Below are 17,386 nucleotides of genomic sequence, written 5' to 3' on the forward strand. Positions count from 1 at the left end.
TAAATAAATAAATAAATAAATAAATAAATAAACAAACAAACAAACATAAACAAAGTAATGATTATACCTGCATATGGTGGCATTATGGGCATTAAGATGTTCATAATTTTCTGTATTTTCTTTTTTTTCTTTTTTTTTTTTTTTTTTTTTTTTTTGTAGAGACGGGGTTTCACCGTGTTCGCCAGGATGGTCTCGATCTCCTGACCTCGTGATCTGCCTGTCTCGGCCTCCCAAAGTGTTGGGATTACAGGCTTGAGCCACCGCGCCCGGCCAATTTTCTGTATTTTCTATCTTTCATCTTCTACCATGAGTATTGTTATTTTTATACTTAGAAAAATATTGTCAGGCCAGGCACTGTGGCTCATGCCTGTAATCCTAGTTCTTTGGGAGGCCGAGGCAGACGGATTGCCTGAGCTCAGGAGTTCAAACCAGCTTGGGCAACATGGTGAAACCCCGTCTCTACTAAAATACAAAAAATTATCCAGGTGTGGCGGCGTGTGCCTGTAATTCCAGCTACTTAGGAAGCTGAGGCAGGAGAATTGCTTGAACCCAGGAGGTGGAGGTTGCAGTGAGCCAAGATTGCACTACTGCACCCCAGCCTGGGCTACAGAGCAAGACTCCGTCTCCAAACAAAAAAATATTGTCAAAGAACACACTTTGGGAGCCTGCGGCAGGTGGATCACTTGAGGTCAGGAGTTCGAGACCAGCCTGGCCAACATGGTGAAACCTCGTCTCTACCAAAAAAATATAAAAATTTGCGGGGTGTGGTGGCATGTGCCTGTAATCCTAGCTACTCAGGAGGCTGAGGCACGAGAATCTTTTGAACCTGGGAGGCAGAGGTTGCAATGAGCTGAGATTGCCACTGCACTCCAGCCTGGGTGACAGAGTGAGACTCCGTCTCAAACACACACACACAGACGCACTCACACTTTGGGAGGCCGAGGTGGGCAGATCACCTGAGGTCAGGAGTTCAAGATCAGCCTGGCCAACATGGTGAAACCCCCATCTCCACCAAAAAAATATAAAAATTAGCCCGGCATAGTGGCATGTGCTGATAGTGCCTCCGAGCTCCTGGGGAGCCTGACGTGGGAGAATCGCTTGAACCCAGGAGGCAGAGATTGCATGATCTGAGATCACACCATTGTACTCCAACCTGGTCAACAGAATGAGAACCTGTCTCAGAAAAAAAAAAAAAGAAAACAACAACAACTTGTCAAAGAACATACTTTTCTAAAGCATATCCCTTCCCTAGTAGGTTGGTTGTTTTAACCTCTAAGAGTGCACTGAGAGATGGGAGAAAAGAAGCAAATTTGAAATTCAAGCGCTGATAAATGGATCATTAAAAAACCAAGGATCCAGGCACAGTGGCTCACGCCTGTAATCTTGGCACTTTGGGAGGCCGAGACGGGTGGATCACTTGAGGTCAGGAGTTCGAGACCAGCCTGGGCAACATGGTAAAACTCTGTCTCTACAAACAGTACAAAAATTAGCCAGGCATGGTGTCAGGCACCTGTAGTCCCAGCTACTCAGGAGGTTGAGGCAGGAGGATTGCTTAAGCCTGGGAGACAGAAGTTGCAGTGAGCCAAGATCACACCACTGCACTCTAGTCTGGGCAACAGAGCAAGACCCTATCTCAAAAAAAAAAAAAAAAAAAAAAGAAGAAGAAGAAAAGAAGAGAAAAAAAAGAAACAGAAAACCAGAGAAGCAATAGAAGCAGCAACAGTTAGCAGCAGAGGGAGTTCCGGGCGGTTACGGGGATTGTAGTCACCACATGACCGTACTGCTGCACGAGGGCATTGGCCGGTCCCAAGATCCATCTTTCTGACAAACTGCGGTAAATGATTTCAGGGGCAAGTGACCCTGAAGAAGAATTCAGAATATATTAATTTCCTTGTTTATATCATAAAATCACTCCCCAAAGCTGTGGTCTCACAGTAGTTCCTATTCTAGTGTTTTACGAGGTACTCCCAAAGCGGGTGGCATCGCACATGACCAGTATCTGCATGTGCTGGGGTTTAGGGGACCTGGCACACGGACACACTGCCCCACCGCCTCAGTGCACATCTATGCCACCTAGGTTATGTATTTCATTGTTCAACAGGTATTGGCATTTTATGAATCGGATGGAAACTTTGCAGCAATTTATGATTCTTTTGTTTGTTTGTTTTTCACTGTAATACAAAAACATATCAGATCTTAGCTGGGTGTGGTGGCTCATGCCGGTAATCCCAGCACACCTGGAGACCAAGGCAGGTGGATCACTTGAGGCCAGGAGTTCAAGACCAGCCTGGCCACCATGGTGAAACCTTGTCTCTACTAAAAAATACAAAAATTGAGCGTGGCGTGGTGGCGTACACCTGTAATCCCACCTCCTCAGGAGGTTGAGGCAGGAGAATTGCTTGAATGTGTGAGGCGGGGGTTGCAGTGAGCTGATATTGCAACACTGCACTCCAGCCTGGGCGACAGAGTGAGACCCTGTCTCAAATCGTCATCATCATCATATCTCAACATTTCTGCATCTGATGTTCCACCGTTTCTTTATATAAAGTGACAGAGGGCCAGGCGCAGTGGTTCACGCCTGTGATCCCAGCACATTAGGAGGCCAACCAAGGTGGGAGGACTGCTTGAGCTCAGAAGTTCAAGACCAGCCTGGGCAACATAGTGAGAAGACAAAACTTAGCCGGGCATGTTGATGCTCGCCTGTAGTCCCAGGTACTTGGGAGGCTGGGGTGAGCGATTGCTTGAACCTGAGAGGTCAAGGCTGTGGTGAGCCATGATATCGCACCACTGCCCTCCAACCTGCGTGACAAAGTGAGACCCTGTCCAAAAAGAAAAAAAAAAAAACAGAGGGCTGTGGTGACAAGTTTGAAAAAGCAGGTGTGATAAGACTTGCAAGTATATCTGTGTATCTGTCTAGCCTGTGGCCATTCGCTGGAGGAGGGCTACTAAGAATTCTTTTGTGAGTCTCATCTGTGTGCTGTCCACCAGCTTTCACTGCCAGTGTCATTCACAGGGAAACATTTTTCGACTTGCTGAGATAATGTTTTTCTAAAATCAAACATTAAAAGAAGACGGCTCTGGCAGAAACCCTGTGCTTCAAAGGATTTCAGGACTTTTTGTGTTAAGTCAGAAACTAAAGAGGTTTGTGGTCCGAGGAGCTGTGGAAAAGAGCCTACTCAAGAAGTTTGCAAGGTGGGAAAAGTGTCTCACTTTTTTTTTTTTTTTTTTTTTGACCCTCCACAGGACTGTGGATTGCAGAGCTAGTTATCATTCCAATGTTATTACTTCTTACCACTGGGATTCAGTGACAATTTTGAAGAACATAAAGAGGACGTGCTAATTTCTTACCTGTGCCCCTAAAGCAACATGCTAAGCATTTTTTGAAATTATACTCCTCCCTTAACAGTGATCACTATTTATAACTTTGCAGAATACACTATTTCCCGGGCCTGTCTACTTTTTTGTGGGCCTAGGAGTTGTTTCATGGACAGGTCATTTGACCAGGGGGAGGACTTTAATTTGATGCAAGGCAGGTCACATGGAACAGGATAGCAAACTCATCTTTCTGTCGTTCCAGCCACTTTACGAAGAGCTGCTGTCGTGTGTGACCAACAGAAAAGTTGCCCATTTTATTTTATTTTATGCATTTTTTTGAGACAGAGTCTTGCTCTGTCGCCCAGGCTGGAGTGCAGTGGTGCAATCTCAGCTGACTGCAACCTGCGCCTCGCAGGCTCAAGCGATTCTCCTGCCTCGGCCACCTGGGTAGCTGGGATTACAGGCGCCAGCCACCTAATAATTTTTGTATTTTTAGTAGAGACGGGGCTACTACCCCATCTAATTTTTGTATTTTTACTAGTACTTCTTCTTCTTCTTCTTCTACTTATTATTATTATTATTATCTGAGATGGGGTCTCGCTCTATTGCCCAGTCTGGAGTGCAGTGGCGTGATCTCGGCTCACTGCAAGCTCCGCCTCCCAGGTTCACGCCATTCTCCTATCTCAGCCTCCCGAGTAGCTAGGACTACAGGCACCCACTACCACGCCCGGCTAATTTTTTGTGTGTGTATTTTTAGTAGAGATGGGGTTTCACCATGTTGGCCAGGATAGTCTCGATCTCCTGACCTCGTGATGTGCCCGTCTCGGCCTCCCAAAGTGCTGGGATTACAGGCGTGAGCCACCACGCCGGCCTAATTTTTGTATTTTTAGTAGAGATGAGGTTTCACCACGTTGGCCAGGCTGGTCTCGAACTCCTGGCCTCAAGTGATCTGCCTGCTTCAGCCTCCCAAAGTGCTGGGAATACAGGTGTGAGCCCCTGTGCCTAGCCAAATTGCCTATTTTCATCACCAGCTTTCCAAAGTAGCTTTAAAACAAAGGGCTCGCTTACGTAAATTTAAAGTTATGTTTAAAGAAAAAAGAAAGAGGCCAGGCGAGGTGGCTCATGCCTGTAATCCCAGCACTTTGGGAGGCCGAGACGGGCACATCACGAGGTCAGGAGATCGAGACCATCCTGGTTAGCACGGTGAAAGCCTGTCTCTACTAAAAATACAAAAAATTAGCCAGGCGTGGCGGCGGGCGCCTGTAATCCCAGCTACTCGGGAGGCTGAGGCAGGAGAATGGCATTAACCCGGGAGGCAGAGCTTGCAGTGAGCCGAGATCGGGCCACTGCACTCCAGCCTGGGCGACAGAGCAAGACTCCGTCTCAAAAAAAAAAAAAGAAAAGAAAAGAAAAGAAAGGGCAGAATTCCCAGAATCAAATTTTCCATAGCCATCCTTTTGTCCTCTGCAAACTTATTTCTTGGCTTTTTATCATTTAAAGATAGAAGAAATCATGCTGACACACGATTTTCCCACTTTCCTTTCACATATCTGCAGATAGAAATATGTTCACATTTCAAAGCGATCGTGATTGATCGTGGTGTACTTAGTCTTGTTTTAACTCACTTGCAGAAGCTCATAGCCAGTCTCGCAAAAGATGGAGAAGCTGTCTTTCAGGATGTATTTGGCTTGCACAGGTGAAACGTGGCCATTAGGTGGCGCCATCGGATAAGGGCAAGGCTGCGCTGCGCAGAGGAAACCAGGCTTATTGGTTTTGATGAGGTCTATAGCACCCAAGTCCGAATCGAGCTGTCTGAAATTCTTAGTTTATAAAGGAAATACTCAACATGTAAAGAGAGCTTGCCATTCGTGGGGTAGGGTTCTTGAGATTTAACACCAAAGGCAAGATTAAACTCTCAGGTGCTTTTGCAAATTAAGGTTTCTTGTTTTCCCTGGGACTGAGCCAAAGGTATGTGAGAAAGCCGGGTATGTGGGAAAATGGGGCAGTCCCCATAAATAGAATGTCTGCTGTGTGCCAGGAACTTCAGAGCCATGCTGGAAACCGAGACAGAGTGTAACTTTGAGGAAGAGAGCTCGGGGGAGGCTTTGGGACCTGCATGGGATGGAGCTGGGTTTAAATCATAACTCTCCATTTCCCAGTGGTTATGTGTAACCTCTCGGAACCTCAGTTTCTTCATCTGCAAGATGGGGAGCGGGTGATGATGATAATAGTTGCTCCAGGGCTGTTGTGAAGATCAAATACAAAGCACCTAGGCTACTGCTTGGTGGAGCTGTAATTCACCCTCACAGCCGCCCCTCATGAGCGCCTATCCAAGTGCTCAACCCACCAGGACACTGCATTCCACTCTGGCCCCCAAACCCTGGCCTCCACTCACCCCAAGGCTTCTGTGCTCCCCAGCTGCCCCTTAAAACCCACCGGTCAGTTTCTGAGTCCTCTCCTCCCTCCGGCACCTGTTAGGGCCCAATGGTCTCTGCCAAGCTGCTGGGGCAGCTGGGTGCACCTGAGTGCCCCTGACCCAGCCTGTGGCCTGGGGCAGCTCTCAGTCCCATGCAGGTCCCAAAGTCTCCCCTTGAGGAATCAATCTCCAGGGATAGCCTTGGTGGACCTGTGGGACCCCAGGGCTTCTAGCACTTGAGTGTCTGTCACGAGGAAGAGGTGGTGGCAGTTCTGGCAGGGCCTCAGAGGGCAGAGCCAGGGCCAGTAGGGGTGGTCCTGAGAGGTAGAGTGTGTAGATCTGGCTGCATACTCCTCAAGTTGTGGCTCTGGTGCAACCCTCCATGGTCAGAACTCCTTTTTCCCCTGCCCCAACTCATACCCACCCCTCACCTTCTATAGCTCCACACCCTGAAGACTGAAGCCTCCGGGGGGCTTTTGCACATGCTCTTCTTCCACCTAGAACACTGTCTAATACCCACTTATCCTTTAAATTCAATCTTGGCCTTTCCTATTCCAGGATCGCTTCCTAGCTCCTAGCCCCTCTCTGGTGCGGTCCTCCTTTGGACTCTCACATCGTCCAGTGCCTGGCTCTAGGCTGTGCTTGCCACAGGGTTCTGGTTATGTTTCTGTGACTGTTCCCTCACTGGACTGAGCAGAGGCTGCTGGAACTGTGGCTTCCACGTTACATATCCCTGGTACACATCCATAGGATGGAATGATGGTGGATGGAAGGATGGTGGATGGATGGATGAACAGATTGGTGGATAGGATTGGTAGGCAGAAGGATGGGTGGATGGATAGATGGCTGGCTGGATAGAAAGATAAGTAAGGTAGAAGAATGGATGAATGGATAGATGAATGACTGAAAGGATGGATGAAAGGATGAATGGATGGATGAGTGGGATTGGTAGGTAGAAAGATGGGTGGATCGATAGATGAATGACTGGCTGGATGAATGGATGGATGGATGCATGGATGGATATATGGGTGGGTGGATGGATGGATGGATGAATGGATGCATGGATGGATGGATGAATACGATTGGTAAGTAGAAGGATGGGTGGGTGGATAGATGGATAGCTGGAAGGATGGATGGATGGATAGATAAAAAGATGTGTGGGTAGAAGGATGGGTGGATGGTTGGATGAATAGAAGAATGGATAGATAGAAGGATGGGTGGATGGAAGGATAGGTGGGTGGGTGGGTAGGTAGATGGATAGAAGGATGGATGGATGGATGGATGGATGGATGGATGGATGGATGGGTGGATGGATGGATGGATGGATGGATGGATAGATGGGTAGGTCGGTAGAAGAATGGGTGCATGGATAGGATTGGTAAGCAGAAGGATGGGTGGGTAGATAGATAGCTGGAAAGATGGATGGATGAATGAATGGATAGATAGAAGGATGTGCAGGTAGAAGGATGGGTGGATGGGTAGATGAATATAAGGATGGGTGGGTGGAAGGATGGGTGGGTAGATGGATGGGTGGGTAGATGGATGGATAGAAGGAAGGAAGGAAGGAAGGATGCATGGATGGATGGATGGATGAATATGTTGGTAGAAGGAAGGGTAGATGGGTAGATGAATAGGATGGGTGGATAGAAGGATGGGTGGGTGGAAGGATGGATGGGTGAGTAGATGGATAGAAGGATGGACGGATGGATGGATAAATGGAAGGATGGGTAGGCAGAAGGATGACAGATGGATAGATAGATGTCTGGGAAAATTGTCAGATGGATGAATGGATGGATGAGTGGATGGACGGAGGGATGGATGGATGGGATTGGTAGGTAGAAGGATGGGTGGGTGGATAGATAGAAGGATGTGTAGATAGATGAATGGGTGGATGGATGGATGAATGGAAGGATGAATGGAGAGAAGAATAAGTGGGTGGGTGGACGGACGGATGGTGGATGGATGGACGGATAGATGGATGGATGGAATGATGGGTAGGTAGAAGGATGAGCGGATGGACAGATGGCTGGAAGTATGGGTGGGTGGGTGGATGGATGGATGGATGGATGATGGATGGATAGATGAATGGATGGATGGATAGATAGATAGGTGGGTGGATGGGTAGATAAATAGAAGGATGGGTGGATAGAGGATGAGTGGGTGGAAGAATGGGTGGGTGGGTGGGTGGATGGATGGAAGAATGGATGGATGGATGGATAGAAGGATGTGTAGGTAGAAGGATGGGTGGATGGGTAGATGAGTAGAAGGACGAATTGACAGAAGGATAGGTGGGTGGAAGGATGGGTGGATGGGTGGATGACAGAAGGATGGATGGATGGATGGATGGATATAAGGATGAGTGGATGGATAGATGGATAGGTGGAAGAATTGGTGGATAGATGAATGGATGGATGGGTGCATGGATGGATAAGTAGGTAGAACAATGGGTGGATGGATAGATGGATGGCTGGAAGGATGAGTGGAAGGGTGGATGGATAAGAATGGTAGGTAAAAGGATGGGTGGGTGGATGTATGGATAGCTGGAAGGATGGATGGATGCATGGATACATGGATGGAAGGATGGATGGATGGGTGGACAAAAGGATGGGTGTATGGATGGATGGATAGAAGGATGAGTGGACAGTAGGATGGGTGGATGGTGGATGAATAGAAGAATGGGTAGGTAAAAGGATAGGTGGGTAGAAGGCTAGGTGGATGAATAGATGGATAGCTGGAAGGATGAATGGATTGATGACAGAAGAACGGATAGGTAGAAGGATGAGTGAATGGACAGATGGATTGGATGGATGAATGGATGAATGGATGAAGGATGTGTAGGTAGAAGGATGGCTGAATAGAAGGATGGATGGATAGGATGGGTAGGTAGAAGAATGGGTGGATGGTTGTGTGGACAAAAGGATGGATGGGTGGGTGGATTGATGGATGGTTGGAAGGATGAGTGGACAGAAGGATGGGTGGGTAAATGGATGAGTGGATGGGTGAATGGGTGGTTGGAAGGATGAGTGGTGGAAGGATGGATGGGTGGCTGGCTGGAGGGAGGGACAACCGATGCTTCCCCTTAGAGGACCTGCTGCCTCATACCTCAGACACCACTAAGCCTGGTGTTCCTTCCTAGTCCTGGCCCAGAAGGAGCCCCACACTCTACAGCTCCTTGACACTCCAGGAGAGAGGGCAGCTCTGTGCTTTCAGCCAGGATCTGAGACCCACTTGCTCACCTGTGCTCGTGTAGTGGATCTTCCAGCCTGTATGGTCTCCTGACTCATCTGTGACAAAGGTGATGGTCACCGTGTTGCTTTTTGTTTCAATCCTGCGGGGCAATGTCTTCCCACAGAATGGGCCATGTTCTTCACTGTCTGTTTGAATCTGAGAAAGACGCTCGTGAAAGCAGGGGCGCGGCTGCCTGGGTCTGGCCTGGGCCAGAGGGAAGCAGCCCACCTCCTCAGCAGTTCAGGGAGAGCCAATGAGGCCACCCCAGGCCACAGATCGGGGTGCCCCTCCCCGCTCTCCCTCCCACGCTTGTACTCAGAAGGCCCCAGCTTTGGACCCCCATAGCACCTGGAGAGGTGGGGGGTCGCTGAAGGTGACGGGAACATGGTGGGGGCCGTGCTGCAGGAAGTAGGGGGTGCAGCTGGGCTGAGGGGGAGGATCTGGGACAAGATGATGGCCCCAGGAGCCAGACCTTGAGAGAGTCGTAGGGACACAGGGTTTCAGGGTGCGTCTCCACATCAAAGGACTCCACAAAGTCCAGAATGACGCTGAACCCCTCCTCCAGGCGGATGCTGTAAGTGCAACTGGAGAGTTTGGGGTACGGCTGTGGGTATTCAGGGCTGCTGAGCTCCCCAGATCGCTGGGTGAAGACCTGGCCGGAGCACAGGGCTGGAAGGAGGGAAGGCGGGGGAGTGACTTGGTGTGCCCTCCATCAGCCCTCGCACCAACAGCAGGGTGGGTGCCTTGGGGAGCAGGAAACTGGGACAGGGATGTGGCTGGGACATCTGCATCCCTGGGTTGGGCTGGGCCCTGCAGACGGCCAGCCCCTGAGGCCTAGCCAGAAACCAAACGACCCACCCGATGGCTGAGGGGCCGCTTAGAGAAGGGGTTTCTCTTGCTTTGAGGCTTTAGCCTCATGGAGTGCATGGGCCCTCACTCACACCTCCAAAGAGTGTGGTGGTGTCCTGGGCCAGAGTTACAACCCCAGGATGGGGGCTAGAGCTTTGAGTTCCACCAGTCTCTGCCGGGGTGCAGGGCAGGGGTGGATGGACACACAGGAAGGAGGAAGAAGGGACACTCTCCTTGGTCCCTGGGAATTCGGGAAAAGAGAGGGGCGTCTCCTCGAGCCTAAGGGCCCCTTTGGCTCTCCCCCAAATTCCCCTACAGCCACCCCAGCGATTCCAAAGTTTATTCATCAGGGGTCTCCTACCCAAACCCAGCCAAGACCAGCCAGCCCCTGGGTTCCTGGGGAACCGTCCGGAAGAAGGGTCTCTCATCACCCCCTTCCGCCAGGTCTGGCCCCTGCCCTGGGGGCAGCTCCTGGAAGTTCAAGGCAACAGTGATCATGACTGAGTCTGGCGCGCTCCTTCCTCGCTGGAACAGCTGATGCTGCTGCCACAGGCAGGGCATCGGGCTGGGCTCCATCCCTCAAGGAAGGCTTGGTCCCCATCCCATACCACCACCCCACCTCCAGCTGCAGTGGGGGGTATTCGAGTTGTGAGGCCTTTAGGAAGTGGGGAGCCCCAACATTACCTGCCTTCTTCCACATGGCCGTGCCCTATGGGGCAGTGGGAATCACCCCTGGATTTGGGGGGACCAGATTGCTCCCTCCATGAATACTTCCCAGGGTGTCTCCTCTGTGGGTCAGGCTCCTCCAGGCCAGACCCAGGAGGTGGTTCACGATTACTCTGGGCTCAGCCTCTGGGGGACCTGGGCGCGAGCGAGGCCCTGCCACTATCTGGGTCTCAGTGCCTCATCTTCAAAACCGGGGGTGAAAGTAAGCCCTTCTGGCCAAGGAGCCTGTGGCCCCATGGAGGAGGCTCCCACAGACCTGGGGTTCATGAGGCTGTGAGGAGGGATGGCAGAGAGGAGCACACCCCGCCACCTCCAGACCCTCCCACCCCAGAGACACGCAGCAGCAGGTGGGGTGGAGCCAGGTTTATTATTGGGTCTGTGGTGGGTGAACAAGAGTTGGGGCACAGCCATCTCAGCCCGACCCGGAGCTGAGGCCAGCAGGCTGGCTCTGGCTTCTGACCTGCTGGGCAGGCCGGAGCTCCAGGGGAGGCTAGAGGCTCTGCTCTGGAAGAGAGATCAGAGAGACAAGGAGAGACACCGAGAGGGAGAAACCAAGCGTGGGGAGGCAGCGTCAGCACCAGCAGGTGGGGCTGCCCATGCCCCAGAGCACTGGCCGGTTCCACGGTGCAGGGATGGGGTCCCAAGGAACCAGGGCTAGATCCCCCCGACTCTCCCACCCCAGGAGCTGGCAACGGCTGCCCCGGCGGGAAGTGGCTACATGAGGGGTTCCCAGAACCCAGGTGGGGCCAGGTACACGGCAAGGTGTTAGAATTAGCCTCAGTTGGTGGGGGAGGGTGGCAGTGGGAATGAGCCTGGCTGCTGGGAGGTGAAGCAGGGCTGAGAAGCGGCGCTGCAGGCGGGAGGGCCTAGAAGCACCCAGTGTTCAGGGCCCGGGCCTTCTGCACCCCTGGGCAAAGCAGCAATGGCCCTGAGGAGCCCCATGTATCCCAGGACAGGGTGCGCTGGGGCCCAGGCAGACTCCCTCACCTGAGCAGGTGCGCTTGTTACGGTGCAGGACGTAGCCTACATGGCAGGAGCAGTAGAAACCACCCAGGTGGTTGTGGCAGTGGTGGTCGCAGGCCGGCGCCTCTCCCGGGGCCACCTGGCACTCGTCAATGTCTGGCGGGGGAAAGGCAGGGCCAGGCAGGCTGTCAGGAGGGAGAGGCAGGATCCAGCCTGGCCTCCTCCCAGGAGACCCATGACCTCAGAGTGGACCTCAGAGGAGGCCTCATCCTGTCTAGGGTGGGGAACTGGTGCCGGGCCAATCACCTTCAGGCCTAGGGTCGCTGCAAGCTCCCGGCAGCACTGGGAGAAAGATGCAAACATCACCTCTGTTAAACCAGAGGGAGTTTCAGTGTCCGGCCCAAGGCCACCCAGCTAATGACGAAGTCAATCAAACCCAGGGGGCGGGGCTACAGCGCCAAACCCTTGCAGCCCCTTCCTAAGGAGCAGAGAAATTGAGCCACTTGCCTGAGGTCACACAGTTGGTCTCTGCAGGGACTGAGATCTGAAATCAAACATCCTGGCAGCGCTCCCGCTGGCAGGGCCCCACTTTGTCAGCTGTAAATGGGGTCCTCAGCCCCTGCATCATTTTCGTTTTTTGCTTTTTGAGACGGAGTCTCGCTCTGTCGCCCAGGCTGGAGTGCAATGGCACGATCTCAGTTCACCGCAGCCTCCGCCTCGCGGGTTCAAACAATTCTCCTGCCTCAGCCTCCCTAGTAGCTGGGATTCCAGATGCATGCCACCATGCCTAGCTAATTTTTGTAGTTTTAGTGGAAATGGAGTTTCACCATGTTGCCCTGGCTGGTCTTGAACTCCTGACCTCAAGTGATCAGCCAGCCTCGGCCTCCTAAAGTGCTTTAATTACAGGCATGAGCCCCCGCACCCGGCCAGTCCCTCTGTCACTTGAAGCGATGCTGTCCTCAGGTCCCTGGCTCAGAGCTGGCGCTCAGCCCATGTGAATGGAGGTCACTGTCACGGCTGTTTTGGTCTTTGCATTGCAGATGGTGTCAGGCCAGAGGGCCCTCCCCTGCCCTGGGGGAGGTGGGGAAACTGAAGGCAGGGCTGCCTGGCCTAAGACAGAGTTACCCCTACAGTCAGCTGCATAGACTGAGATGTCGCAGGTCCCCTCTTGGCTCACCCTCGGCTGCGTAGAAGGCCTCGAACCCTGTGAACGGCTTCTCGTTGGAGTAGTCGGAGCGGAAGGTAATGTCCAGGCTGGAGCCCGGCGAGTAGAAGGTGTCGTTGCCAGGGGCCCGCTCCGTGTCTGTGCTCTCATGCCCACACAGCGTGGCCAGCACCTTGGCCCCCGAGCTCAGCTGTGGGGTCAGGTGTCACAGGGAGGGAAGGCAAGACCCAGGCCTGATCTCCCTCCTGGCCAAGCCTGGCCCCTGCTCCCAGGTCTCCCTGAACCCTGGCTACTCCTTGGAGACCCCCTGATCCTGAGAGACCCCAGCCCTCCCGTCCTGACGGCACCTTGACAAAGTCGTACTCGCAGAGGTGGGAGAGCTCCAGGTCAAAGTGGGTGAAGTAGAGGCGCAGGCGGTAACCGGGGGGTGCGGTCAGGGTCCAACGCCGCTCCTGGTCATTGGCGTACTCCCCTGGAAAGCCAGGGGATGCCAGGCGCCCAAACACAGGTTCAGGCCACTTCGGGCCCGAGGGGGTGGCCACCGAGCCACACAGCAGGCCCAGGAGGGTCAGCAGCCTGCGGGCAGGGCAGGGGTGGTGAGGGCCCAGGCCTGTGCTCCCGCCCCACACCCTGCAGGGAGTCTGTGGGCGCCCACCTACCTCATGGTGTACCCGTCCAGCGGGCCTGGGCTGGTCTGCAGCCCTACACTGGTCTCACCTTTGATCTGTTTGTCCAGTGACCTGCCCCTGCCCCCAGCCTCCCTGACTCTGGGATTCTGGGAATCACCTCTATGACTCCAGCCTGCTCAGAGTCCCAGGCAGGGAGGACAGGCTGCTCCGGGAGCCAGGAGCTGGACCTGGGCAACAACAGCCTGGAAACAAATCCTGGCTCTGCCCCCTCCCCTCTTTTTTTTTGGATCCTGTTCTGTTGCCCAGGCTTGAGTGCAGTGCTGCAATCATAGCTCACTGCAGCCTCTACTTCTCGGGTTCAAGCAATCCTCCCACCTCGGCCTCCCAAGTGGCTGGGACTGCAGGTATGCAACGCCATGCTCAGCTCATTTTACTCCTTCTAGAAATGTATCTAAGTTTCTGCTGGGGTGAGGGGATGGGGAATGGGGATTGGCTAGGTGGTGGTGGTGGTGTTTTCTTTTTTGTTGTTGTTGTTGAGACGGAGTCTCGCTCTGTCGCCCAGGCTGGAGTGCAGTGGCCAGATCTCAGCTCACGGCAAGCTCCGCCTCCCGGGTTTACGCCATTCTCCTGCTTCAGCCTCCTGAGTAGCTGGGACTACAGGCATCCGCCACCTCGCCCGGCTAGTTTTTTGTATTTTTTAGTAGAGATGGGGTTTCACCAGTTTAGCCAGGATGGTCTCGATCTCCTGACCTCGTGATCCGCCCGTCTCGGCCTCTTAAAGTGTTGGGATTACAGGCTTGAGCCACCGAGCCTGGCCAGTGTTTTCTTTTCTTAGAGACGGGGTCCCACTGTGTCACCCAGGCTGGAGTGCAGTGGTGTGATCTCACAGTTCACAGCAGCTTCGACCTCCTTGGCTCTAGCAATCCTCCTGCCATCAGCCTCCCAGGTAGTTGGGACCACAGGCACACGCCACCATGTCCGGCTAATTTTTTTATTTTATTTTATTTTATTTTATTTTTTTATTTTGAGACGGAGGACGGGAATCATCCAGTCGTCCCGCCTAGCTCACCCCAGGGGCGCTGAGAGGCAACGAACGTGAGACCAAACACCGCGCAACCTCTCAGCTCCACTGCAACGGCTACCGCCTCACGGGTTCACGCCATTACTGCTGCAATCAAGCCTCCCAAACGCTATGCTGGGCACCTACAGGCAGACCACCGCCACCCACCTCGCACCCCCCCCCGGCCTCAAGTCTTTATATTGTAATATATCTATCTAGATAGAGACACTACAAAACCACAAAACAACCAGATAAGGGGATTTCACCCAGTTGATTAGCCAAGAATCAGGTCCTCGATCTCACTGGCCATCAGTGTCCGCCCCGTCTCAAGCCACACAAGCCCTCACCAAACGTGCCTGGAGAACTCTCCCAGGCTCTAGCGCACACCCTCACATGACGCACCACCAAATCCACAGGACACATATTCTCTATATTATTCTTTCTCACTGAGACAGGAGTCTCATTCTGTAACACCCAGGCTGGAGTCAGTGGCACAACTCTTAGCGGCTACACGAAAAACCTACTGATCCATCCTGTCCGGTTCAAGTGATTCTCAGCTCCTGAGTGGCTGGGACTACAGGCGTGCACCACTACGCCTGGCTAAGTTTTGTATTATTATTATTATTATTTTTTAGACGGAGTCTTGCTCTGTTGCCCAGGCTGGAGTACAGTGGCACAATCTCGGCTCACTGCAAGCTCCACCTCCCGGGTTCATGCCATTCTCCTGCCTCAGACTCCCCAGTTGCTGGGACTACAGGTGCCCGCTACCACGCCCAGCTAATTTGTTGTATTTTTAATAGAGATGGGGTTTCACCATGTTAGCCAGGATGGTCTCGATATCTCCCGACCTTGTGATTCACCTGCCTCGGCCTCCCAAAGTGCTGGGACCACAGGCGTGAGCCACTGTGCCTGGCCTAAGTTTTGTATTTTTAGTGCAGACAGGTTTCACCATGTTGGCCAGGCTGACCTTGAACTTCTGATCTCAAGTGATCTGCCCACCTTGGCCTCCCAAAGTGCTGGGATTACAGGCATGAGCCACCACACCCAACTTTCATGTTTTTATTTTTTGTAGAGAGGTCTTGCTGTTGAAATGGGAAGTTTTGCTGTTGCTCAAGCTGGCCAATTGCTTTCTTTCTTTTTTTTTGGAGACAAGAGTTTTGCTCTGTCGCCGAGACTGGAGCGCAATGGCACCATCTCGGCTCATGGCAACCTCCGTCCCCCCAGGTTCAAGCGATTCTCCTGCCTCAGCCTCCCAAGTAGCTGGGATTACAGGCAAGCACCACCATGCCTGGCTAATTTTGTATTTTAGTAGAGATGGGGTTTCTCCATGTTGGTCAGGCTGGTCTCGAACTTCCGCCCTCAGGTGATCTGCCTGCCTCGGCCTCCCAAAGTGCTGGGATTACAGCTGTGAGCCACCGTGCCCAACCTCAGGCTGGCTAATTTCTTAAACCCTGCTGGAAGGACCTGGTGCCACCAATTCCTGATTCCACTGCAGGATTAGAAGTTGCTTTTGGCCAGGCTTGGTGGCTCATGCCAGTAATCTCAGCACTTTGGGAGGCCAAGGTACCCGGGTGGATCCCGAGGTTGGGAGTTTGAGACCAGCCTGACCAACATGGTAAAATCCCGTCTCTACTAAAAATATAAAAATCATCTGGGTGTGGCAGCGCGCACTTATAATCCCAGCTACTTGGGAGGCTGAGGCAGGAGAATTGCTTGAGCCCGGGAGGCAGAGGTTGCCATGATCCGAGATTGCACCACTGCACTCCAGCCTGGATGACAGAGTGAGACTCCATCTCAAAAAAAAAATAAATAAATAAGTTGCTTTCCAGTTATTTCACACCTGTTTATCTGTTCTTCCAGCTTCCAGAACTTTGAGGCTGCTGCTTCCTCTTCCACACTCTATCCTCATGGATTCATGTCTTTCCTTTTTTGAATCCCCTTTGTTTTGTTTTGTTTTGTTTTTTGTAGCGATGTGGGGGGGGGGGTCTCCCTGTATTGCCCAGGCTGGTCTCGAACTCCTGAGCCAAAGCGATCCACCCGCCTCAGCCTCACAAAGTGCTGGGATTACAGGTGTGAGCCACCAAACCTCCGTCTCCCAGATTCAAGCAATTCTCCTGCCTTAGCCTCCTGAGTAGCTGGGATTATAGGCATGCGCCACCATGCCCGGCTAATTTTGTATTTTTAGTAGAGATAGGGGTTTTCCATGTTGGTCAGGCTGGTCTCGAACTCCCAGCCTCAGGTGATCCATCTGCCTCAGCCTCCCAAAGTGCTGGGATTACAGGTGTAAGCCACCATGCCTAGCCTATTTTCTTTTAGAGACTGGGACTCTGGCTGGGTGTAGTGACTCCTGCCTGTAATCTCAGGAGGCTGGGAGGCTGAGGCAGGTGGGTTGCCTGAGACCAGGAGTTCAAGACCAGCCTGGGTAACATAGCAAGACCTTGTCTCTAAAAAAAAATTTTTTTTTTTAATTAGCCAGGCACGGTGGCATGCACCTTTAGTCCCAGCTACTCGGCAGGCTGAGGTGGGAGGATCGCTTGAACCCAGGAGGTCTCAAGGTTGCAGAGAGCCATGTTCATGCCATTGAACTCCAGCCTGGGTGACAGAGTAAGATTTTGTCTCAAAAAATACATACATAGTAATAATAATAATGCAAGAAAATTTCCCAGAACTGAAGAATGTGATACTGATCAAAAGTGTGCCCCAAGTGCCCAGAAAAGGAGATAAAAACATTAATACACCTTTACATATATTTAAAAACACTGGAGAGAAGAATTATGTTCTACAAAGAGAAAGAGAAAAATCAAGCAGCAAATCGCATTCCAAAGATCAGAAAAAAGAATTATTTTGCAGTTCAACCTCATCTCTACTAAAAATACAAAAATTAGCTGGGCGTGGTGGTGCATGCTTGTAATCCCAGCTACCTGGAAGGCTGAGGCAGGAGAATCTCTTGAATGTGGGAGGCTGCAATGAGCCGAGATCGCGCCACTGCACTCCAGCCTGGGACAGAGTGAGCCTCCGTCTCAAAAAAAAAAAAA

General features: G+C 52.1%; 1 protein-coding gene across 4 annotated transcripts in view; it reads right to left on the bottom strand.

Moving 5' to 3' along the window:
* The window catches only part of MASP2 (MBL associated serine protease 2), a 20,464-nt gene extending 7,052 nt beyond the window's left edge, over nt 1-13,412 (bottom strand). For 2 of the 4 annotated variants that reach the window (XR_001888340.1, XM_017888022.1), the window contains exons 1-7: nt 13,322-13,412; nt 13,010-13,238; nt 12,675-12,852; nt 11,522-11,653; nt 9,432-9,628; nt 8,968-9,115; nt 4,941-5,059 (exon numbers count right to left, since the gene is read on the bottom strand). Coding sequence is in view for 3 of the 4 variants with exons in the window: in XM_017888022.1 (XP_017743511.1) it covers nt 4,941-5,059; nt 8,968-9,115; nt 9,432-9,628; nt 11,522-11,653; nt 12,675-12,852; nt 13,010-13,238; nt 13,322-13,326 (1,008 nt within the window). In the remaining variant the exon portion in view is untranslated. Of the gene's footprint in view, nt 1-1,781; nt 1,861-4,940; nt 5,060-8,967; nt 9,116-9,431; nt 9,629-10,882; nt 11,039-11,521; nt 11,654-12,674; nt 12,853-13,009; nt 13,239-13,321 lie in introns of those variants that run through there. The other 2 variants (XM_017888021.1, XM_017888023.1) reach the window with 2 other exon arrangements.
* Nucleotides 13,413-17,386: the final 3,974 nt, after the last annotated feature.

This window comes from Rhinopithecus bieti, unplaced genomic scaffold (assembly GCF_001698545.2).
Source record: "Rhinopithecus bieti isolate Rb0 unplaced genomic scaffold, ASM169854v2 scaffold_16234, whole genome shotgun sequence".
NCBI lineage: Eukaryota > Metazoa > Chordata > Mammalia > Primates > Cercopithecidae > Rhinopithecus > Rhinopithecus bieti.